Below are 26,422 nucleotides of genomic sequence, written 5' to 3'. Positions count from 1 at the left end.
AGTGGAGAATTGTTTAATTAGCCAAGTGACTACTTACTCAACTTAGTGAGTAAGGAGGCTATGTTAAATTTTAGTATCCAAGAAAAAAAAAATGGATTTTGCCTTTTACATAACTAGATCTGAAGTGATCATAGCTTCACTTTGTTGCCTATGTTGAGGGCACATTGTCTACTCCTTTAGGGCCCATTCAGACCTTTGTGTGCTTTAACACCACTTAGGGGTGCTACTGTGGCTGGCGCTGAGCAAATACTCTGACTGATGGATTGCCATACTGGCATCTGAGCTCCTGCATTTGGGGAGTGATATGCTTCCTGTTCCTTCCCAACAATGTCTCTGCATCTGAATGGTTCCTTGGATTGCAGAAAGCAGCTTATCAATCTGCTCAAGGGGCAGAGGCACAGTTGCTGTCTCCTGTAAGAGGTCGAGAGGGAGGCTGCTTTTATAAAGTAGGTAGGCAGAGCTGAGGCACAAATTATGTTTAAAATATGTTTTTCATACATGCTGATGCTGCAGCTATGCTTATTCAGCACAATGAAGAGAATATACAGTATAAGGGGTTCTGACTTCTACTTTAGGGCCTATTCACACCATGCATGATAAACATCATTTTCACAGCAGGGGTTTGCCAACAAATGTGACTGGGGGGGAGCAGCACATAGTGTCTATGTCTATGGTATACACAATTTGTTCTTCACTAAAAAATTTTAGTGGGTATGCCGCAAAGTTCACAACCGATTCAGAAAACTTAGAGAGGGGTTCCCGCGCTCACGGACCTAGAGGCTTGCAGCCCCCCCTTGCACTTACCCCCGAAGGAGTGAGTTAAATAATGAAAGGAATTGATTAGGGGTGGATGGCGCTACCTTATCAGGGTACCTTGATTTATAATTTAATGAACCTCAAAAGAAACCAGGAACTATATAATAATAAATACACACCTTTATCCCTCATTAGGTAGTGGATCTAAATGTCCACCGTTACCTGAGTGGACTGTGCTAGCAGATCAGTCTCATGCCTACATGCAGGTGTACACCATGTGATTAATCAACACAAATTAAATAGGTGACAATTGATAAAAAATCAATAGTGACAGCCAAACAAAATAAAGTTAAATAAAACACCACGGTACGAACTTATATTGATCCCCAAATGTGTCCAAATGTGCTTATAAGCAAAAAGGTGAATTTGAATAGTCCCAACATTAGACATATAGTGTAGTGTTGCACATTAGATAATATAAACTGATGGAAAAGTAATGAAAATTAATGAACAACTTAGTGGAAAAATTTTTTAATGAAAAGAATATATATATAGTGTAAAAAATATAATAAAGTCCAATGGCAGGAAGTGAAAACGTCTGTAATCGGTGACTTTCGTGAAAACAGCTGATCAAATCCAGTGACTTGCGGTGCTCCCCCTCAAAGATCCCCACTCACCAGCTCCCTGCACCCCTGCAGGAGTAGTAGGCATGTAATGGTAGGCACCAGTAAGATGTGTATGGGTCATCAAGGTCCACCGCTCCAGCTGTGAGGTCTCCTTCAGTGTATCCTCATAGAGAAGAAACAGGGCTCCATAGTGTGATACCTGTTTTCTTTTGTCTTTCAACCTCTTTCTGACTCCTGGACTGAGACCTCCTGTTTCCTGGCTGGGGCTCCTCTGACCCCTGGATAAGACCTCCTGGCTGCTGGCTGGGGCACCTCTGACCCCTGGGTAAGACCTTCTGTCTCTTGGCTACAGGCTGGGGCACTTCTGACCCAGGGTAAGACTTCCTGTCTCCAAACTGGACAAACTGGACCATTTTATATTGATCTTTCGTATAAGTGCTGCAGCCACGCTCTTGGGACTTTTCCTGCTTTGTTGATTTTCCTCTGTTTTTGAGCCCTGGTTAGCACTTTGAAGATGGCACAGTCCACAAGCTTTTTTGTTCTCCATTTTATTTGAAACATCTTTTATTCTTTAGGGCTCATTCACACGGGCGATGAGACCCAGACGCATGTTAAAATTTGACATGTGGGCAGGAGGGGGTGCACGGGTCCGAACGCAGACACTGTGCATGCCTACATGCCTACAGACACTGCGCACATCCGCTCTTGCCTACATGTTAAATTTTGACATGCGACTGTGACAATGCAACCATTGCATCTGCTTCCATTTCTATGGGCTGCTTGCACACAGTAAAAAGCACTAAGCACAGAGAACGGGTCTCAGCATCTATTTGAATGAGCCCCAAAACAGGTATTTTGTATGAAAGCTAAGTTACAAAGATGACAACTTTTACATTATCTGTAAATGTTTTGTACTTGTGTAAAATAGTTATTTCTGATCTGAGCACATGGTGCCAATAAGGTGACATTCATGCTAGCCTCCTGTGTTTGATATACTTAAACAAAGGGGAATGATCTGGGAAGAAATAACAAACTGTACAATTCCAAGAACAAGTTCTTCTGCGTTTAATTCCATGTGTGTAGATGCGTTCAGAGTATCTAATCTGCCCCTGGACGCACGGAATACAGTTTTTTCAAAATGCAGCTAAACTGAATGCACCTAAATTCCAAGTAAATGCATGTAAAATCACTACATGCATTCTTATACCTGTAGAAATATCATAAAGTACATGTGAATGCATAAAAACACATGTATGTCATTGCCAATGTGAAGGAGGCCTAACAGCTTATGGCTGGCTGACAAATGGTGGACTGTTTGATATGTGTTGGTGAATTGTCACTATCAGCTGTGAGAAGGTCTGAATCATTTCTGTCGTCTCACAATTGAACAGCTGATTCCTTTTAAACAGACATTAACCTAATTTCCTCTGTTCAGATAAACTGAGAAAAAAGGAAAACTGGCATCAGTTCAGCTGCTTGTTCCTCTAATGATAAAACCATCAGCTGTCACAAAGCAAATTAGAAACAAGACTGCCTTTTTAGGCACTGCTGTGCTTCACAAGCTCTGGTCCCTGCTCACAAATGTCTGCGTGATAGTTATAGGGCAAACAGACAACTTACATGACAGCCTAATGCTAAAGAAAAGCTATACTGAGAGGAATAGAATACTGTTCGTTATAGTAGTGATGTATAGCCTTGGACACAGCAGTTTTCAGCAATGTGTTTCTTACACGCTATACCAGGGGTCTCCAAACTTTCAAAATGAATGCACGCCATACATGAGTCGAATTCCAAGTACATTTCCTTTCAAAAATCGTAGCTGAGAATTTTCGTTTGAATTTCATATAATTAGTGGGCTACAGCAACGGGCAGTTTTCGTGCGGCCATCGAATTTGAGTGATCGGGCATGTTGGAAATTTTTTGAAAAACAAACAATTTTCTAATCAATGATGGGAGAATCGTGCGAGAAACATAATCAAAAAAGTATTGCACATGAGCGCAAGAAAAGAAAATTCCAGGAAAGAAAAGAAGATTTCTGGCCAAGAAAATTATTTTCTGTAGCAACATGAGGTGAAATTGTAGGCTTGGATGGTCGAATTTCGAAATCAATGGTGGCACCATCGGATCACAAACCGCACAAAATTTCAGATTTTTGAAAAAAAAATTAGTTCAGAATTCGACCCATGTATGGCCTGCATAAGGGCCAGATTACTGGCTTTCAGACTTTAGGGGGGCCGGATTGTGGCCAGTGGGAGTAGAAAATGCCCTGGAGTAGATAATGCCTTGGCTTAGTTGTCAGAAGGATTATGAAAATTACACCTGTGGTCAGTAGTAGGAGGAATAGTGTCCCATCATTGGTATTGGTGAGGGGAATATTGACAATATATATATATATATATATATATATATATATATATATATATATATATATATATATATCAATTCAATGCCAGTCTATAGATATAATGTAAATATGGTACCACATTCAGAAAAATTTAACCAAAAAATGTGTGTCTGTGATTTCTGGATTTTACTGGTACCCCTTGAACACAATGCAGTACTACATCTTAAAATTATTACCTAATTGACAATATATTGAAATCAGTGGAAGGAATAGAGCCCCATTGTTGGTGTCAGTGGAAGGAACAGTGCCCCATCATTGGTGTCAATGGGAGCAAAAGTGCTTTGTTTCAGTCAGAGGAATAGTGCCCCAAAGGCCAATAAAGGCAAGCAAAGGGCCACATCTGGCCCACAAGCCACAGTTTGGAGATCACTGCACTGTACCATTATAAGCCGTACTAAGTTATCCTTGTAAAATTCACTGAACATGCCTTTGATATGTTTCTGTAAGATACTTTGTTGTACTATTTAACTTGATACAGTACTCTCAGGCCAGCAACTAGGAAAGTATTTAAGCAAGTCAGCTGGCATGGCAGTCAGGGAACTAGAATTTTTAGAAGACAATTTAACCTACATATTCCTCTTTGTACATGCAGGGCTGGTGCAAGGATTTTTGACACCCTAGGCGAGAACTCATTTTGCCGCCCCCTCCCCTGGCTCCAATCCTGACTCCACCCCCTTTGCCCTGCCCATGTATACCCCACCTTTTTAATGAAGTGTCCCCTAAAATGCAGCCCACCAGCGCCCATCAAATGCAGCCTCACCACGCCCATCAAATGCAGCCTCACCAGTACCCATCAAATGCAGCCTCATCAGCGCCCATCAAATGCAGCCTCATCAGCGCCCACCAAATGCAGCCTACCAGCACCCATCAATGCAGCCTACCAGTGCCTATCAATGCAGCCTACCTGTGCCCATCAATGAATGTTTGCTTGCTTCCATTCATTCGAGAGTTGAGACACAGACACAGGCCTCCACCGCTACTGCACCTCTAACACCATGTGCAAACGAAGCGGCGGCTGCCTGCTGATGCAGAGAGAAAAGAGTAGGCAGCAGTTTGCCTAATGGTAGCACCGGCCCTGTGTACATGTTTCCTTTAACATGGAATGCAACATTCAGAGTGAAACTGCTGCTCCCCTCCCCCTGCTTTCAGAAAGCTCACACAAGCTGTGTAAATTCTGGACTTTGAACAGCTGTAGAGAAGAGAGTGCTGCAGATAAACAGGTACAACCTATGTCGGACAATGAGTTTCATCTCTGTGAATCACCTGAGGCCAGTCACTTCACTATATATATATATATATATATATATATATATATATAAGGGTTTACAACTACTTTTTATTATGGCCTTTCCAAAATATGCTATAGCCTTCGTCATGGCAAGAGAAGAGGCCAGTGTCTACCCTACTTCTTCTTTTATATAATTTTGATACAAAATTTCAGGCGCATATTATGTTTTCTTAAAAGTTGAAGCCATAGGTGTAGCTATTTATGAGGACTGTGGAGAAGTTTTATACTTTCTGGCCTTACGGAAGCCTACCTCAGCCAATGAATTTGTTGCCATACCAATCTGGCTTTGTATTATAGCTCACTTTTACAATTCTCAGATAATTTTTTTTTTAACTGGTACAAAGGTGTGTCTACGTATCAAATCAATCACTTTACAATTTTTAAACAAGTAATATAAAAAAATACAAAACCAATGCTGTTGGAGTCTTTCAGTGCAATGCTTTGTATATTTCCATCACCATGAGTATAGCGTTGATAAATAAGCCTTCTATCATGCATAGAGCAGTGTCTGTGGGATGAACCTGGTCATGATTGATATTTGTAGCCTTGCTTTCAGTAATGTTATCGCCTAGCTGGCAGCTGGTTTATGTTGTCAAAGAGACACGTTCCTGTTATCCCAGAAGACCTAAGGAGTAATCTAGGGAATTTTCCTGATTGTTGTAAAATTTTTTATATTTTATCTGCTTTCAATATAAAAAACATTTATTTTGTGTCCTTTAATGTATAAGGGTCATTCAACCAGGATAGTAAATTATGCACCGTTTCTATGAAGGTGTGTATGGCTTTAACACCAAGAAGTAAAAATAAAATGAGGAAAATTTTAATATAGCGTCACATTGGGTGTAACTGTAGGGGTGAAGCTGTTCCGGGGGTCAGAGGGCCCGCCCATGACTGTAGCTTCCTTTACTTGCCAGCTTTCTGCTTACATTGCCCTCTGTACAAATAAGGCAACATTCTGTTTCCTCTACATCCCTTTTCTCTGCATAATCTACTTTCTGAACATGTAGCAGGCTTGAAAGAACTAAATAAGGCAAACTCTAACCAAATGTTATGAAAAGTCAGCATATCAGCTGAAGAGAGAAATCAAAGCTTTGATTTAAGAAATAGTTGGCTACAGTGTTTTATTTTTTCAGCTGTGAAAATGTAAAAAAAAAAAGTGATTGCAAAGGTGCCCGTGGGAGCACTCGTGTGTACTTGCTCCCGAGCCCCACTGCTGCGTCAGTTGACACAGACAGTGGGACTCAGCCCTGCCCCTGCTCCCTCGTCACTGGCTTTGATTGACAGCACTGGAGCCAATGGCTCTAGTAAAGCCAGCGAGACCTGGAGTGAGGGGAGAGAAGAGCTGCAGATGTGCACAGCGCTGGATCGAAGGAGGGCTCAGGTAAGTGAAAAGGGGGGGGTGAGTGGAGATACTGATACCTAAGCATTTTTTACCTTCATGCAAGGAATGCATGAAGGTAAAACATGTTTAGGCTTTAAAACCACTTTAATTAAACCTTGCATACAATGTGAGGTTTCATTTCTAGATACAGTATGTGTATTAGAACATAATTCTATATGTAAAGTAATATTGCTGATTTCATTTATATGTGTTTTTTAAATATGTAGTTGACAAATTATAAAACAAAAACCTTAATGATTAATTAGTGATAACCAATGAGCATGCAGGTACATTGTGCAATGATAGGATTTGTCAGATGTAAAAAATGTATTAGGGTTATTTGTAAGATAAATCAATGAGCAGATGTCCGGAGTGCTCTAAATGATAGCAACCAATTCGATTTCATTGTTAAAGTATATATAAACCCCCACCTTGTAAAATAACCCATTCAGTTTAAAAAGAAATGAAAGGCAAAACATTTGTGAGAGCTGGGGGAGGAGAAACAGCAGCACTCTAAACTTCTCAGTGACTGGTTGTGCTTGGGGGGGCGTGTCAGGGCAAGTGTGATCATTGGAGGAGACCAGACTGAGTTCTCAGCACAGCCAGAAAACTGACCACGCTGTGCTCTTTTGCCTATTGTGGTCAGTTGTTGATAGGAAAACAGGGTTACTGGCAGGAACACCAGGGATTTCACACAAAGGCAGCAATACAAAGAGAACAGAATACTTTTTACAAGCACATGGTACAGCAGGCACATATCAGGAATATGAAATGTTGGGTTTACATATTCTTTAAGCAACTTGAAGCAATCCGAACAATGAAAGATGATTGCTGATTTAATATTTTTTTTAAATAATTTTATTTTTATAGATTTCAAAAAAAAAAAAATACAAGTACACAGATAGATCCAGAAAAAAGAAAAGGAAACCCGAGAGTCAAAATATAACAGTCCCATTGTATCAGATCAAGTACTGTATACAGAAGGTGCTACAAAAAAAAAACATAGTACATTCAAGTGTCACAGTAAGACATTAAGCATAAAAAAAAAAAAAAAAACTAAACGTACGACCACTATGTGCCGATTGAATATTAATGGAAACAGTGCACACTACATTTTGCCTATAAAATAAATTTGACATTTTTTTTTACCTTTAAATATGTGTTTCCTTGACTGGTTTGTAATTCTCTAGCAGCCGTTCTGTAACAAGGTATCACAGAACCCTTGGGTTTTTCCACAGGCTGATAGGGTTCTTTGAGCTGTGGAGGACTGACCTGCTATTTGATGGTGCCTGCATAGTTCCAGGACCAATGCCACTTGGCAAAGCCAGCAGTATGAAATCAATAATCTTTTTGCAGTTGTCTGTAAGGGTGTCATTTTGACCACCGCTGTAAGGTTACATTCTTCCTACTAGCAGCACTAGGGTCATCGGTTTGAATTCCAACCACGACACTACTTACACAGAGACTGCATGTTCTCCCTGTGCCTATGTGGGTTTACGCTGAGTACTCTGGTTTCCTCCCTCCCGCACTCTAAACACATGCTGGTAGGTTAATTGGCTCCTGTCAGACATTGGCCCTAGTATATGTATGTACGAATATGAGTTAAGGGCTGTAGATTGTAAGCTCCTTGAGGGCAGGGACTGATGTGAATATACAGTATTCATATAAAGTGCTACGTAAATTGCCAGCGCTATATAAGTACCTGTAATAAATGAATACTTAAATAAATAAGTGTTTATTAAGGGCCATTTTTGCCATTCATTTACAAAAAATTGGTTTTAGTGACTATTTTAAGAGACCTGGAAAATATTTGGGGGGTTCCTCTGGGGTAAAAGGGTTTAGAAAGACCGGTCTATAGGTTCATGGGAAATCTATAATCACTAATTACCTGTACTCATTAGTTTTTCCTGCTTAACAGTGATGCACAATGTTTGTGCCTTGCTGATCATCTTATCCAACTACAAGGGCCCTGCAGTTTAATCAGGCAATAATGAATCTAAAAATGATCAGAAAGTCCCACAAAAAGTACATTTCTTGTGTGTATTATTGTGCTCCCAGTCATTTCTACTCTTAATATGTTTTATCTTCAGTGTAATCTGAGTGCAATTGTCAGAAATGTGACACATTCGGGGTTGGACATCTAGGGGTTGTTTTACTAAAAGCAAATAGACTGATCACTTCGCAAGGGAAGTTGCACTCTGCGAGATAATTTTCCATAGAGTTCAGTAAATGAGGTGAAGCTCTGCTACATCATCCAATCACGTGCAAACCAAAATGCTTTTGTTTTAAATTTCCTTGCACATGATTGAGTATTCTTTGTAAAGTGAAAGTTCACCACATTCATTAAGATCTGGGAAAAATTCCCTTGCAAAGGGAATAGCCTCCTAATGTCTATTACAAAAGAGGACACCAGCCATTACATCCTCTGAACATTTGTAAGTTTATTTTCTTTAGAACTCTTTCTTACTTAAAGCTGTTGTTAGAAATGCACTGCAGCATTCTTTCTGTAGTTTCTGTTGAACACACTGCTCAGATGCCATGCATACCATTTCCCTGTTCATAATTTTTCTTTTTTTTTTTATCTCGCTCTTGTCCAGGGATTCTCAGACACTGCTGCAACTACAAAATCAGATACGTCAAGAGAAGGAATCTGCTACTTGGAAGCAACAAGCCAGTCATCAGCAAAGCACACCACCCTCACCATCCTTCCCGCCTCCACCTTCCTTCCAGGAACTGGAGGCCAGTCAGCTTATCACCCCACCAGTGCAAATGAGTGTTCTCAACTCTCACAGTTCTCCTGCCATGCAGTCAGCAAGCTCCTTCAACTATGCTCGGCCTAAACAGTTTATTGCTGCCCAGAACATGAGCAATGCACCAGGCTGCATTACACCATCTTCGGGTTCCTCTACCTCCAGCATCCCATCCCCAATATCACCCCCAACACCTCAGAATCAGTTTACCAGGGTTCCTGTGCAACCTTTCTCCCAGCCATTCTCCCCTGAAGGTGAACAGTTTTGGTCGCCAACCTCCTCATCTCCACCTCCTCCTCCACCTCCTGTGATGAGTCCAACTGCAAACTATTCCTCCCAGGATCCATTTCCTCTTCCTCCACCTCCTCCACCACTTCCTGGATCTGGACCTTCTCCTTCATACAGTCCGTCTCAGTCTCCAACAACCAGAGGCTCTAACTCCAGCCATAGCCCTGCGGCCTTTCTCAGTTCCATGTTGCCATCGCAGCCATCACCTGTCTTTTTCAACGAACTTGGACTACCAAAAGGTGTTATGCCTCCGTGAGTACATTTTCCTTCACTTTGTTTATGTAGATGTTTTTACAGTTCACTTTGATTTGATAGACAGATGATACTAGGAAGATAGCGATGCAGGCAGACAGGAAGATTAACTGTATTGGCAGTGTACTTCACTTACTGTAGATGTACAACAATCAGGGTTTTCTTTTCTCAGAGAAGAGGTGCAGATACTCCCCCCTTCCAAGTTGCTCTTTGTTTCTGCCCCTACCCACCTCAGAGCACCATCCATTGGTTCCACCCCAACCCAGCAACCCCGACAACAATAGACCCCAGCCAGCAACAATACATCTCCCAACAGCCAGGATCAGTAGACCCTCCAGCAGCTAGCTACAATAGACCCCTCCCTCAACAGTAGATCCCTCCCAGAAACAATCGACCCTCCCAGCAACATAAGACCTCCCCAGCAAAAATAGTCCCCCACAACAATAGATCCCTCCCAGCGACAATAAATCCCACAGCAGCCAGCATTAATAGACCCTCCAGCACCCCTTGCCATTATATACTTTCAGTGCTGGAGGAGCCGGAACTGCATTCCTCTGAGTTCCTGCTGAGCTCTGACAATAATTATCATTACTAGTTACTACAGAACTGTACTAAATACACTGTAAAATCAAGAAATACATTCTCAAGTTACAGATTGCTGCTATCTGAAATGTTGCCACCTTGTCTTAGAATCACAACATGTTTGCCAGGTCACACTTCAGAGATTGCCAAAGTTTGAGAAATAACTTCTAACAAGAACAGTGACTTCCAGCTGTGACTGTATTGCTCACACAGCCTAAGTAATCAAAAATTACTTAACGTGACCAGCTCTTGGCACAATTAAATCTATTGGCTGTTAGGAATATTTCATTACAACCTCATTGCAAGAGTGATCTACTGTTAGAAAACATATATTTGAAACTGTGTGCTTGGACCTTATAGTATTTGTATACTGTACAGAGGTTCTTTAGAAACTGTATAAAGCGTCCCATTGCTGTAAGTGGTATTATTCATTGTTTTTAACAAAAAGCTAACCCTCTAGTACAGTACAGTTAATAGACCAATTCCACAAACACTTCCATTGACACTAAATTCAGTGCTTATATGCCTGGGAGGCAAAGTAGCCAAGTGGCCCTTTCATGATAGAGGTAACTTTTTCTGAATAAAGAAAGTGTAACATGCAAAGTGTGCCATGATGCTCTCAGCATTTGGTCACTTTACATCTGAGATGTCCCTCTGCCAGATGCTATGATCATAGGTCTGAACAAGGAGCAGGTACCTATATAATATCCAGCATGTGTCACAGATTGTGGTTCTTCATCTGATCGATCTCTGAGTGGTGAAGTATTCTCAGGACCACCAGCCAAACATAACTTATCTGGACAGGCCCAATGGGCAAATGCCTTGGCAAATGCCTTCTTGCCTCCAAGCCCATTGTTCCCCTTAAAGCTACCTAAAGTGAAGTAAAGGCAGAAGTTTTTTTTTTATCTTAATGCATTTTTTTTTAAATTAAGGCTTGTAACTTGAACAGTATAGGACTTCATGTCATCTGTGCCAAGTCTTGCCACGAAGAGTTAATCCAGCTCTGAGCAATCCTCTTATCTTTTTTCAGTGAGATAAAAATGGACAGGCAGAGTCAGTTCTTCCCTGTGCTGTGAGTGACAGGTGATTTACATATCTCATGCACAAGCCTTAGAGAGGGATTATGTGTAATACCCATCCCCCCTCCTTTCGTCTTATGTAGACTGCGGAGTACATGCACAGGAATGACATGGGGCCATGAGCGCGCTCTGCTTCTTCACAGAATGCGCTCTGCCACTCCTGTGCATGCACTTTAGTTACCCCTGGTGTGAGGCTTATCCTCGCAATGCTGGCTGGCCAGGGGAGTGTAGTCGTGGGCAGAGGAGTCCTCTGACGTCACAACTCCACCCACAGTGCGCCGGAGAGAAGATCCGCCCACATATTCAGGAATATTGCGGTGCTCCACTGAGCTAAAGGGGTGAATTATGACAGATAAGGATACTTGCAGGAGGCATGTATATCCTTCTATATGCCCTATGTTATTAAATTAGAAACGATGACAGTGGGTTTACATCCACTTTAAGATAAAAATCCTTTTGTGTGCAGCAGCCCCCCTAATATTTACCTGAGCATTGACTCGATACAGCGATGTTGCACGAGAGGCTTAGCTGTCCAAGACTCTCCATCCTCATTGGCTGAGACAGCAGTGAAGGGCCATTGGCTCCCGCTGCTGTCAATCAAAGTCAGTGAGCCAATCAGGAGAGAGGGGGCGGTGCCGGGCTACGGCTCTGTGTCTGAATGGACAAACAAAGCTATGGCTTGGCTGGGGTGCCCCCATAGCAAGCTGCTTGCTGTGAGAGCACTCAACAGGAGGGAGGGGCTAGGAGCACTGAAGAGGGACCCGAGAAGAGGAGGATCTGGGCTTCTCTGTGCAAAACCAACAGTACAGTGCAGGTAAGCATAACATGTTTGTTATTTTTAAGCAAAAAAAATTGACACTTTAGTATCACTTTAAGGTCACATGATATGGTTGTCTAAAGCTGGTCAAATATGGATAGAATTTTAAAAGAACATTTTTAGGAACATTCTGAAAATATTCTCAAACAATTTGAATGTTCAAAAGATTTTGTTTGCTTTTAACAATTGATTTTGAAATGAGTGGACTTTACCGAATGAAAACCACATACACTGTTAGAAATTTGTTCATTCAAGAACATTTTTCCGTCCTGCTGCTTTGAATTTCCTTTTAATTACGGTTGAAAATGTGAACCAGATTAGAAAAAAAAATAAAAAAACTTTCTTAGAGCATTCTTATTCTAAGATTTTTTCACTGGAAATTCCACCCATCTATGGACCTAAGACCTAAAGAGGACCTTCAGCTTACTGCCCCCCCATTTTACTTTTCTTTGCCCCTGCTTACCTCCTGTTGTCCTAGCCATCCAGCCACCGGATGCAGTGTTGTTCCATTGACATCCTTCTGTCAGCAGGCACTGCTGAGTCCCGCTCCGCCATCTTACTTGTGACGTCATTGAGAGACCTGCCAGCTCTTCCAGGTTCAGCCGGCGGGGCCTTGTGATGACATGCCGCTGGGCCTGCCCCCCTCCTACAGTAATTCAGAATGAATGACTAAAGGCCTCCCGGGATATGTAATGTTTATATCACAGGAGGCCTAGCGAGCACTATGCATGTCATTCATCTAGGCAAATGACATGCATTGAGGGGAGGGGCCGCACATTTTTTCCCAAAAGAAGGTAAATTATACAAAAAAATGCAGATTCGTGAAGAGGATGGGAGGAGGGGTGGAGAGGGGGGAAGTTCATATAAAGGGTGAAGGTCCACTTTAAGGCTTTGTCTCTTGATAGGAAAAATTGGCTTTGTCTCTTGATTGGCGAAAATCTGTTCTTCTTGCCCATACCTATCAGTTAAATTGTTTATATACATCCTTCTGTGTAGTATAGGAGCATAAAAAGTGTATATTAGTAGAAACAGTACTTCTGTCAGATAACATTAATCAGAAAGCCTTGATCCTTTTCCTTTGCACATGCCATTGTTAATGCTGAGCATTTTTTTTGTGCCAACAAGACTTTGTGCCTTGTGTTGATGGGGAAATGCAGCTTGTGTACAGTTGCATTTACAGTAGCTTAAATTTCAGATCAGTTTGAGGGTCTTCTGTGACCATTTAACATTCACTGAGGTGCATCTGACCTGAAGTTGACCTCCTTCTGACCTGATCTAAGCTGCATCGGCCTGTCTTTGCCTTGCCATTCCCATTTATAGGGAAAGAAGAAGTGCTAATGGAATAAAAAGCCCATTAACACAGCCCCTATATATGCATGTTGTCTACCTGAGGTGAACCAAAGTATAAAGGTCTCTTTTTCTGATAATTTTTCTTTTATGAGACTTTTTATTTACCCACTTGACCTCCGAAAGGTTTTACCCTCTTCGTGACCAGGGCAATCTTTGCTATTCAGCACTGTGCTACTTTAACTGGCAATTGCACGGTCATGCAACACTGTATGCAAAATTAAATTTTTATAATTTTTTTTTCATACAAATAAAGCTTTCTTTTGGTGGTATTTTATCACTACTGGGTTTTTTTTTTTTTTAATATACAAATGAAAAAAGGCCGAAAATTTTGAAAAAAAAACACGCTATTTTATACTTTCTGTTATAAAAAATATCCAATCAAAAAAATAAGAAAATAAAATTCATAAATTTAGGCCAAAATGTATTCTGTTCCACATGTTTGGTAAAAAAAATAAAATAACAAGAAGTGTATATTAATTGGTTTGTGCAAAAGTTTTAGTGTCTACAAACAATGGTATATATATTGGAATTTACGCAACTATAGACTATATATTGCACTAGCGTTGATCAGCGACTTATAGTGGGACTGTCATAGGGTGGCAGGCAATCTGGCATTAACAGACACTGGCTGGGAGGGTCACTAACTGACACTGATGTCGCTAGTGTCACTAATACAGTGATTAGTGATAATATTGTACACTGACACTGTACTAACGACACTGACTGGAAAGGGGTTAACATCTAGGGAAAATCAAGGGGTTAACTGTGTGCCTTGTGTAACTAGTGTAACGTGTGTTGTTTTTACTAATCTGGCTGTTTTTCTCCCTGCTTTTCAGGGAGAAGAAACAGCCAGATCACTGTTCCTATGTACACAGAGTATTGTGTGTTTGTAAAAAAAGAACTCTTTGTGTGATTGCATACAGTCGATCAGCAGGTTTCAGCTGAAATCTGCTGCAAAAGCTCAAGCTGTGTCTAATCAAACCCAGAAAAAGGCCAGTCACGTACAGTACATGCATGTGCTTGTGCCTGCGGCCCGCTCATAGTATATTTACTGTGTGCAGTCAGCAGGTGGTTAAAGAGGTTGGCAGTCACAGTATCCACTTAGAAAAAATATATAATGAAACAGTGTTAAAGTTTTAGGTATACAATGTAACTCTTAAAAAAGTTAAACAGTTAAAATATTAAAAGCTAACTTTGCTTTATTGATAGCAATTCATAAAAATATATTGATTTTGGATGGCTTTAGAAAAAGATTAAAACAAAATTGGAAACTATCATCCATCTGTATGTAACCAGCAAGGAATTTCAAATGTGTATTGAGTGCAATCTGGATTTCGTTATTGTAATTCCAGCTGCCTATGGTGGGGGCCATGCAATTTTGTGATATCCTCGTAACGCTCTACTTTTCAGAAACTGAGAAGAAGAAATTCTTTATGAAATATTGTCAGTTTAGTGTATAATTGGTATTTTTACTTTATACTTAGTTATTCAGCATTTCAGTATTTTCTTTATCATTTTACTCAGGATGTGATATCTTAGAGACTGAATATTTTCAAGCTGTGACCTGATTTGTGTTTCTGCTTTCTCTGGGGCAGTATCTTCAGTAGAACTTTGTTTCCATCTCTTTATACTGTTCAGTTAAAAACCATGGCAGTAAGTCAACCATGGAAATATTTAAGAAATATGATGGATTTTCTATACCTGTAGCGAAAAAAAAGGATGTTGAGCTTATTGCTTAAATAAAACCATAGTTCTCATAGTTCTTATATACATCCCCGAATAAAAATGTAACCAAACCATATTACTGTCAATTTATGAAAACTGGAGAATGTAATGGCCACAGCTACAATACAGAGATATGCTTTTATTTATTGTGGCCTAGAAAAACATGAGAGCTGCTAATAACTAGGTATTATGGGCAACTTAGACGCTCCTGACGTTTCAAGTAACATAGATGTTGCACTAGTTTTGTTAAATCCAACTTTTCCATCAGTGACTTGGAATGGTTTCCTGCTAAATTTCTAGTATTACTAAATAAAGATTTGAGAGTATGGTATGAAGCATATAATTCATTAACATATTTGTCACCCCCAAAACACTATAAACCATTTATATAACAAATGTGATGGTAGAGCGGGTAGGATATTGTGGGTGGGTAGGCCACATAGCTCAGTTTTGAATATTATAAATAAAAACCTGCATTATCAGTTTTTCTCCCAAGCCCAATATCTATCATTAGTTGCTACTGAATTTTAATATAAACACTTGGCAGCTTTTAAAATGGCTGTGGCCACCACTAACAAATGATAGGTGCATGCAAAACCAAAAGTCTGCCAGTGAAGGAACTTTTGGAAATGAAAGGGCTCCACATGATTTATGGGCAAGGGCAACCCCAGATTTGAAGCTTGTTTCAATTAAAGTGTTGTAGATTAAGCCACAAAACTATTGCCCTTAGCTGGACTACTAGAGGTCAGCAGAGAATTGTTACCATTTTAGATGGAAGGAACTTTGATGTATACTTCAGTGTACTGTCAATCCACATCTAGCACTGTTGACTGTTGAAACAAGTAGTATTAAACCCAAAAGCAAACATTTATTATATGACAGCTTACTAATTCTTAGATATAATGGCCACATTAGTTTTCTTTCTTTCCTTTATTTTCACATGGCGATCCAGCCAATAATGTGGTTGTAAACCCTTACAATCCACTTTTTGCTACAGGTAAGCCTATAATAAGGCTTACCTGTAGCTACCCCGGATATCTCCTAAACCTGCACGGTTTAGGAGATATCCCCTGTATCTGCATGTGCTGACGTCATCAGCACATGCACATGCTTGAGTGTGCTGTTACCGGTGGCTCCCGCGTGCATCGCAGCTCCGGCCAATCACAGCACTGGAGCCTCGATACCCGGAAGTAACTCTTAAAGGCTCGTTTAAAAATAAATAAATAAATAACAAAAATGTTATACTTACCTCCTCTGTGCAGTTTTGCACAGAACAGCCCAGATCCTCCTCTTCTCGGGTCCCTCTTTGCTGCTCCCTTTCACCTTTGAGTGCTCCTCAGCCAGCAGCTTGCTACAGGGGGCACCCAAGCCAAGTCAGAGCTCCGTGTATCCATTCAGACACGGAGCCCCGACCTGGCCCCGACCCCTCTCACCTCTGATTGGCTGACTGACTTTGATTGACAGGCGTGGGAGCCAATGGTGCTGCTGGAGGAGTGTCCTGGATGGCTAAGAGGATCGTGGACATCGCTGGAGAGAGAAGGGGCTCAGGTAGGTAATTAGGGGGTGCTGGGGGGGCTGCTACACACAAAAGGTTTTTTATCTTAATGCATAGAAGGCATTAAGATAAAAAAACTTCTGCCTTTGCAACTCCTTTAAGACAGTTGTTTTTTCAAAAGAACAAGCTATCCTCCAAATGTATCAGTTTACCAGGATGAGACAAATCATTTGGCAGGGGTGCTTTTATTTATGTAAAACCTTTATCCTAAAAGGAATCCCCCCCCCATTGGGAGGCAGGTGTAGCCGGGTGGTGTAACTTTAATTTGCCCATTTTTAATTTTTTTAACATAAAGTTCCACTTTAGGTGTAATTTAAGGGTACATAAACAGCACAAATCTCAATTTACTTTACATAAAATATCAGTAAGGTGGATTCTGACTGATTGATATAGGTGCTGCACCTAAGAGTTGGTCAATAGGAATTTGAATTATTTGTTTAATAAAGCCCTCATCCTGCATCACCACATTAAGACTGTGATCTGTGCAAAGCAACAGCTGACCTCTGAATATGCATAGGCGTATAAATGTTAAACTAAATTATTTAAATAATGTACTTTTTATTGTATGTGAATGAACTCTTTACTGGCTGATCACATGAATTTACTTCTTATTTATGGCTTATGTAGCCCCCAGTACTCTTAACAGGCTCAGATCTACCTTAACCCAGTCGCAGATCAGGTGACTGGGAGAAATAAGAGATGAAAGTAGAGTGAGGGCAAGCACTATTCATCTCCTCTGTTTGAAAGTAGAAACCTTTTTATTGCTAGATTTCACACCACTACCTGGGTGGACTGTATACTAGAAGAAAACCATGAGCAATGAACTATGGAGGTGAATTGGAATATGACAGAAATCACTGGATGCTAAGGGTCCATGCACACTGGGCATATAGAGCAATTTTGTACAGGCCTTTAGGGGGGTTTAGCATTTTTCTGCTGAAAACTCCTGTAGAAACAGCGTTTTTTTGAAGTCTGGTGTGCATGGACCCTTAAAGTATAATTTAAAGTTAAACTTTTTTTTCAAATTTGGATAAGGTAAGGTTAGAACCTGTTGTCAGGATTTTCACTGCTGTCTATGTGTCAACGTAATGGAAATTCACTCTGCACTGATGCTTTATGTCACTGGGAATAAATGTGAAAGTAAATCTCACTTGAGTTGCCACGAGAATACAAAAAGAGAGCAAATCTTCCAATGAAGACACTTGTTCCCAAGACAACAGTCTGTGGATTATTTCTTTACAACTCCTGTTGAGTCTGCAGGACAAGAAGGGATAAGTAACAAATGGAAAAAAAAAACTTTTTAATAATACTTTAATTATTGCTTTCAGTTGGGTTACTTTATATGTAGAAGTAATACTAGAATAAGACATTATGTAGGGTTAAAACTGGTTTGAAATGTCATTTGTGTTGGCCTCACATGAATGTAAATTACCACCAATATTTCCTCTGGTAGTGGCTTCCCAAGGAAGACAGGCCGGACTGCCCGCATAGCCTCTGATGAAGAGATCCAAGGAACAAAAGATGCAGTGATACAGGATCTAGAGAGGAAGCTGCGTTTCAAAGAGGAGCTCCTGAACAACGGTCAACCGGTATTATATTGACTGCAAAACTAAGCACTTATTATTCATATTGTGTTACAAAGAAAATGTCAGTTATCTTTTCACTTTCTTTTTAAAGTTAGACATTAGTTATATTTCTTTTATAATGTCAGGCACTAAACTTACAAAGGCAAGTAATAAGTGACTAAAAATTAAATAATTGTATCTCTCCTATATTCTTAGAAATTGACGTATGAAGAGAAAATGGCTCGGCGGTTGCTGGGTGCAGACAATGCTGCAACAGTGTTTAATTTGCAAGAACCAGAAGATGATATAAATACACAGGTACATATGACTGTCTTCTTACATCTACATATTTAGAGTTCAAATTAATGAGAGATCACAGATTGAGAGAATGAGAAATATGCAGTATCTCCATATATAGCTTTATATGTTTCACCTAATACACACAATTGAGCTGATGTTCCTTGCCAAAAAAAACTTTTTTTTTCAGTGGAATGTGCCCATGGAGCCACAATAATCATTAACAAACAGCTTATCAAAAGTAAACTATTGAAGGGCATTTAGTGAATCAAGAAACTGCCATTACCCACAATTGAGGAAACAGTAACATATTATATTATTTAGAAAAACATTCATTCTCTACAGGAAATAACTCTAAATGTTTCTTTTGCTAACTAATTGTAATTGACAGAAGTATGAATGCTTTGTCCATAACACGAATTCCATAGCAGTCAGCTGTGCGTTAATGTATGTTTATCTTCCTGCTTTTCGTGTACTCATACCCAATCAGTCAAACAGTGGTCTGGCCTTTCAGCTTGTCATGCATTCTTGCTTTTTCCTGGACACAGCAGTTTATACATGCATGTATCCTGGGTCAGTGTTCTCTAACTATATCGTGCTAAACTGGCTCTACGCATAAAAACAGAATGGCTTGACTTTGGGTGTGCACATACACATATATGGCCAAATCTAAAAAATCTGTTCGTTAAGCAAATTAGATCCACACATGTGGAATAGACCTGTCATCTTCCTTAAGAGAGAGAGAGAGAGAGAGAGGATAACGAGGGGACAAGAGGACCTTATACTGCCTTTAATTGGGCTGATTGTCAGAAGATCAGATACAAAGCTCCTATGTTTATGTTAGGCTGGGTTCACACATGTACGGCTGCAGTTTGCAGTCCGGAGTCCGGTGTGGTTTTGTTCACCGGTTCAAGTTCAAATTTTTACTCGAATTCGCACCTAAACCGGACCCCAAAATCGCACAGGACTCTTTTCAAAAATGGACTGCGGCTGATCTGCACATGTATGAACCGGCTCCATTGAAAGCCAATCTGGTTCACGTTATGCAAATCGGATGTGCCTAACAATGCATCAGTTTTGCAAATATGCGAACCGAGCCTAACTGTTGGTGTGTACGAACATTAAACGTTCTACATAAACCAATGGCTCACAGTATTGTATTCTGTTTGTGTATGTGGTTGGCATAGTGTATGTTTGCGTCCTTTTTTTAAATTACTTTTAGAAGCCAGTTTAATTGGCTGTTCATGCCACAAATAATGTTATCCACACTGTACAATCCTTTGTAACTATGTATATAATTAATTGGGCTAATGTTTATTCATACTATAAATATGCTAATAAAAAGGTTCCATTAATATGGCTTTAAAGAGCCCTTGATCATTATTCACTAAATAAATGTAACAACCTAAAGGTAGTTTCTTTATAAATTTGTGCTGAAAATAATACAAGACGGAATAATGCCATCTTTTTTTTTGGGGGGGGGGGAGTGTATATACTAATAGAAGTTAGTGTCTGTCTGATCACTGTCTGATATCACAGCATTCATAATAAGTTAAATAATTAAATACTGTTCTGTACAGAAAGTTCCAGGCTCAGAGTTTATAGCCCGAGTTCTATGAAAGAGAATTGTTATCAGAGCACATGGCAGTAACTTTTTTCTTGCTTTAGCTTTCACCTTCTTCTCTACCTTTCCAGGAAGTTGCCTCTGTTGATGCTTCTGTAGAGAATCCTCTTGAAATGCAGAAGGTTACTATTGACCTGTGTTCCATGTCTACACCACACTGATCATTAGTCTTAAAAACTAACATCTTACAGGTTTTGCAGTTTGCCCAATTTAACATCTGTTATAAACACGTGTTTTTCTTGTTGCCTTGTGTTTTGTCACTCGGTACAATGTGTACTCATCCATTAAGAGAAGAGAAGGTTTTAGCCAAGTTATAGAGAAAATAAGTTAGGATGTTATGTACCTGAGTAAAGTCTCCATCTCCAGAGTATGCATAACATAATTGCATGAAATGACTGTGTTGTTTAATTTCACTAATTACTTCTAAACAATCTTCACCAGAATTCCACTCGTATAAAATGCCCCTTCCATATAGGAAATGGGTATACGTCCTGCATAAATATGGGACACACCAGTGTTCAACACATATAAATAACACCAGCTATTTATATGACTCCAATTCTATGTTTGTAGTTTTGTACTATATTTAGGTAGGTATATGTATAAAGGTTTGTTTGATGTTGCATTGTACCAATGTTCATGAACTGAAATGAAAAATCCCTATATATTTCTTTCTGTAGGAGAAGCTATTGCTCCATTATTTTGCTTCCCAAACCTACCATCTACTGTATAAGTAACAAAACATTAATACTGTATATGTTTCCAGAATGAGCTTGATGAATAAACATATATATGCATATATGGTATGTGCACCAAAGAACAGTATATACTATATATAATATTATTTATACTAAATCTAGGCACTAGGTTCTTTCAAATGCCATGGGGTTGATTTACTAAAGGCAATCAGACTGTGTACTTCCTCCAGAGCTTATTAAATGACCAGGAGCTCTGCTGCCTTCCATCATCCAATCATGTGCAAGCAAAAATGTTGTTTATTTTATTTTCCTTGCTCCAAGAAAGATGTATCCGGCAACTCCAGAATCCCATGAAAATCTTTATTTGCTACATAGAGGTCAAGATTAAAAACAGCTGATGCGTTTCAGCATATACCCTTGTTTATTTTCCTTGCACATGATTGGATATTCCTGTCAAAATGAAGCTTCCCCCTATTTACTAAGCTTTGGAGCAACTACAATTGCAGAGTGCAACTGCTCTGTGCAAAGTGCACAGTTTATTTGCCTTTAGTGAATCAACTCCACATGTTTAATTATCTTGGGTTGATGATTTTTATATACCTTAAACTTTTCTGGTCATGGAAGGAGAAGGCACGGAAGCAGAAAACGCTGCTAATAATGAGTGTAGAAATAGAATTGCCATATCCTGGTACATAGACGTAACTTGTCTCTTTAATCCAGGATTTAGGGCATCATTTAATGTATTGTTAAATTGAACAGGTTATTTTGAACAGTTGTTCCAGTTAACAATAGGATGATGAATAAAATGTTTATAACTTTCTCATTCCAAAATGTAAGTTAAAGAGGTGTTCCAGCCTGGGAAAAAAAATTAAAATCAGCAGCTACAAATACTGTAGCTGCTTACTTTTAATATATGGACACTTACCTGTCCAAGGAGCCCACGATGTTGGCACCCCAGTCGATCTTTGGATCGGCTGTCGGGTGCTGCCACCACCATCTCCACTAGGGGAAACCGACAGTGAAGCCTTTCGGCTTCACAGGCAGTTCCCTACTGCGCGAAGCGTGCTGCGCTTTCTAATTGGTCCGACGGCGGAGGAAGGAGGAGGGGGCCAAACTTCTGAGGGAAAGTGCCATCTCCGAAAGTGGGGAAGGGAGACCTGTCAAAAACTGGTCCCTGTTCCCCCCTGAAAGATGCCAAATGTGGCACTGGAGGGGGGGGGGGGGGGACAAGCTAATTTTGGGTGAAACTTTAAAGTTCTTCTAGGGTTTCATTTATAATCCTGTCCCCTTCCCCCCGACGATCTAGCTAACAAATCTAGTACTGTAGTCTAGTAATAGGCCCAAAAAATTATATTAGAAAAAAAACAGGCAAAGCAGTACTGATTGTTAACTTTACCAAAAGGCACATGTAGTGTTCCTTGTATTATATCACATTTACAAGACCAGTTTAGGTTGATGTTTGACTTTTCCTCCAATGCTGTTATTTTTGTTGATTTTATACAAAAGGTTATTCACCCTGATGGTCCAAATGAACTAACATGGATCAAACGTCTAGTGTTGAGTTCAAGAATGCAGTAACCAAGAATGTCTTGTTTTACCTAGCACAAAGGCATCTGACAAACCTTTCCTAGTAAAGAGGGGACCCCGTAGATGTGAAAAATACCAAAATGGTTAAATCATCATTCTCACAGGGCATTCTCACTCTACCTTATCAAACAAATCCTTTAAATTATTTTTTAAGTGTTTTTATAGCTAATCCTTAGTGACAGACACTTAAGTATTGGCACTAATACTGTAGAACCACTAGTGTTTTGTTTATTTATCCATATATGACAAGCAGGAAAATAAAAGATAGATTGCGAGGTTAACAATATCCTCTGAAGTTTAATTATACATGTGTAGATTAAATAACATGCAGTATTTTTGTGTGGAAAACAGTTTGCGGGCGTCTTTATTATTCTAGTCGTTATGTGACCCTCAGCAGAGGTCTGTTTGCTCATTCCTTACCTAAAGAAATGCAGTAACAAAAAAGTCTGCTGAGTGCTTGATGCTTGGAAAAATCAGAAACATGGCTTAAAATAAACACATATTACTGGTCCCTGGAGTTGAATTCAATATATACAGATCAAGTTATTACAAAGAAAAGTATTTGGTTCATAGACAGCTTCTGTCTCATGGGGCAACAGATAGCACAACCATAGTCATTCTCCCCCTTTAACATTTACAGGCCAAATAATACACATGGTTAAGGGCTTGCTGACTAATATTTTCCCTTTTCCATTTCCTTTGAGACATTTAGAATTGTAGTTTTTGTGCTTGTGAACATTGAGGCCTACCAAATGATCTTTTGTTTTTCTAGTTACCTAAAGAGACATGGGAGAATGTCTTAGATAGCACCTCTGATTTTTAATCCAAAATTGAGACTATGGGGTCCATTTACTAAAGGCAAATAGGATGTTCTTGGCAAGTGAATTTACCAGAGTGAAATTTTACCCACTCGTGTGAAAGAAAAAGAAAAAAAACAGAATTTTTGCTTTGCACATGATGGGATGATGGAATTTAGCAGAGCTTCACCTTATTAACTAAACTCTGGAGCAAATTTTCTCAAATAATTAATAAGCGATTTGCCTTTAGCAAATAACTCCCTGCTTGTGTACTAGAATTCCCTGTTAATAGGCAAATGGCTGGTGTGGCTCTGAAAGAGGGAGTTTGAATACTGCAGAATGACTGGAAAGAGTTTGTTGTTTCGGTCTTTTGTGGCCTTCAAGCATCGCTCAGTCTGAATACAGGAAATATTGGAAAGTTGTATTAAAACAAAAATCTAAGGCAAAAACTTTGTTTTCTTTTGGATAAAGTAGGAAATGTAAGATTTTATTTTATTTATTTATTTATTTATTATTATTTTATTTATTTACTTTTGTCTGTGTCCTATTTTGCTTCACTTTCAGTCTTTGGCCACATTAACAATAATATCTGACAGAGGTTCTTCTAACCCTCCCCCAATCTATCTAAAACAAAAAAATAGATTTAGATATACAGTACTTTAAAGTAAAATGGGTGGGATTTATGAATTTAGCAGAGGTGTCATTCTTTTAGCAATTACAGTTTATTCAATTGTTTTACTTTAAGGAGAAGTCCAACCAAAGCTCCTTTGGTTGGGCTTCTCCTATGGATCACAGGAGTGCAATTTGTTTTGCACTCCTGTATCTCGTTTTCAGCAGAGAGCGGGCTGAAGTTCGCTCTCTGCTGACGTCACAGATATCAGTCCAGGCACCACATGATCCTGACTCTGGGAGTCTGGTTCCGCCAGATGCCTGGACTGATAATGTCTCAGCGAGCCGCTGAGAGGCTGAGGCAGCCCGCTCTACCCCTTCCCCAGCTCAGTTCTCCAATGAGTGAGGAGGGAGAAGAGCAGAGAGCTGTGACTGCAGCTCTCTGCTCACGAAGCTGTAAAAACCGAAAGATCAGCAGTGTTTGATCGCTCGGTTTTCAGTGCAGAGTCAGATGCAGCATCGGAGCCATGCTTCATCCACCTAGGTAAGTATAAATCGAAAAAAAAAAGAAAACCATACTTCTCTTTTAATTTCCAAGGTTGCTGTCTAAAAAAAAAAATCAAGTTTTCTTTATGAGATGTGTAACTTATATGAAGCAATTTGTGTGATGTTTTGTAGTGTGTAATCTGGGATGTAATAAATAAGGACTGAAGTGATTTTTTTTTCCCCTGAAAACATGTGGTTGCAGAATTTAAATGACTCAGGAGTGTTTTCAAAGAGAAGTAAATTTTTTGACATTTTGACATGTTGACATTTTAATCTGATAGGAGTACAAAGTTTCCAGCTTTGAGCAGAGGCTTATCGGTGAAATTGAGTATCGCCTGGAACGTTCTCCTGTGGAAGAATCGGATGATGAAGTAGAACATGGGGATGAATCCAATGGCACCCCTCCTCAATTTGAAACAAAACTGCGCCACTTCAAGATCTTTGAAGGAATGCCAGCAACTTTTACATGCATGGTGACTGGCAATCCAAAGCCAAAGGTAGGAAAGTTTTCTTCTATTATTGTAGTAACAAAAGTATGAGAAGATAAAAATTGTGCAAAAAATATTGATACAATTGAAAACTCAATGTGACTTTGTAAGCACTTTCAACTTTCTTTTGGTGGTATTTAATCACCACTGGGTATTTTTTTTTATATTATTATATAAATGAAAAAAGACCGAAAAAGGAAAAAAATATTTTCTACCTTCTGTTATAAAACATATCCAATAAAATCAAATGTTTTCATAAATTTAGGCAAAAATGTATTCTGCGATATGATTTTGGTAAAAAAACAAAAAACAAGTGTTTATTAATCAGTTTGTGTGAACTACAAACTATGGATATATACTGGAATTTACGCAGCTATAGATGCTATACTAGTAATAGCAGTGGTCAATGACCTACAGTGAGACTGTGATCTGGCACAAAACAAGGGGAGGAAAGTGCACCAGAGATAAGCCACGTCCATAAAACATTGAGGATACAAAATAAGGTAGTACTGAGTATTACCAGGGAGGTGGACTTTTTAGGCTAAGAAACAGTGGAGAAGATATAGCAGTATAAAAAATATAAATTTATTGAAAAATACAAATATCTAAAAAACAAAATGACAGTTGTAACATAAAGCATCTATGATTATTGTGCAGTGAGCCCTTGTATGTCTACACGTTTCGCCGTTAGGCTTCCTCAGGACACGGCTCAAATTTATATTTTTTATACTGCTATATCTTCTCCACTGTTTCTTAGCCTAAAAAGTCCGCCTCCCTGGTAATACTCAGTACTACCTTATTTTGTATCCTCACTGTGATCTGGCACTAACTGACACTGGCTGGGAGGGACACTAACTGACACTGACGTCACTAGTGACACTAATACATGATCAGTGATAATACTGTACACTGTACTAATGGCACTGATGAGTGACAGGGGTGATCAGAAGGGCAATCAAGGGGTTAACTGTGTGCCTAACAAGTGTATGTGTGCTGCTTTTACTCACAAGATCTGGTTATTTTTTCTCCCTGAACTCAGAGTTGATTTCAGGTAGAAGAAACAGCCAGATCGCTGTTCTGTGTGTTTGTAAACACAGAACTCTGTGTTGTGATTGGCCACAGCCATAATCATTGGCTGTAACCTGCTGACAAACTCATACTGTGCTGAGTCCAATCACAGCACAGATCAGCAGGGGGCGCGTGTCCACACTCTTGAAAACCAGGAAGTGGATTGCGATGTACCAGTACATTACCATGCCTGGCTGTTAGCGCCTGCTAGCAATAAATGTACTGTTAGTGGGCATCAAGTGGTTGAACCTTATAATAAAACAACTCCATCAATCATTAGTGGCCAGTGG

At 39.6% G+C, this 26,422-nt stretch overlaps 1 protein-coding gene across 3 annotated transcripts in view; it reads left to right on the top strand.

Annotated features, from left to right (window-relative positions):
• The window catches only part of PALLD (palladin, cytoskeletal associated protein), a 486,054-nt gene that overhangs the window by 395,374 nt on the left and 64,258 nt on the right, over window positions 1-26,422 (top strand). For all 3 annotated transcript variants that reach the window (XM_073606212.1, XM_073606220.1, XM_073606231.1), the window contains 4 exons: window positions 9,053-9,745; window positions 18,307-18,442; window positions 18,635-18,736; window positions 24,858-25,073. In XM_073606212.1, coding sequence (XP_073462313.1) covers window positions 9,053-9,745; window positions 18,307-18,442; window positions 18,635-18,736; window positions 24,858-25,073 — 1,147 coding nt within the window. The remainder of the gene's footprint in view (window positions 1-9,052; window positions 9,746-18,306; window positions 18,443-18,634; window positions 18,737-24,857; window positions 25,074-26,422) is intronic.

The sequence above is a fragment of the Aquarana catesbeiana genome, linkage group LG01 (assembly GCF_042186555.1).
Source record: "Aquarana catesbeiana isolate 2022-GZ linkage group LG01, ASM4218655v1, whole genome shotgun sequence".
In the NCBI taxonomy this organism is placed as follows: domain Eukaryota; kingdom Metazoa; phylum Chordata; class Amphibia; order Anura; family Ranidae; genus Aquarana; species Aquarana catesbeiana.
The sequence above is the reverse complement of the archived record's forward strand: the minus strand, read 5'-3'. Positions and strand labels throughout refer to the sequence as shown.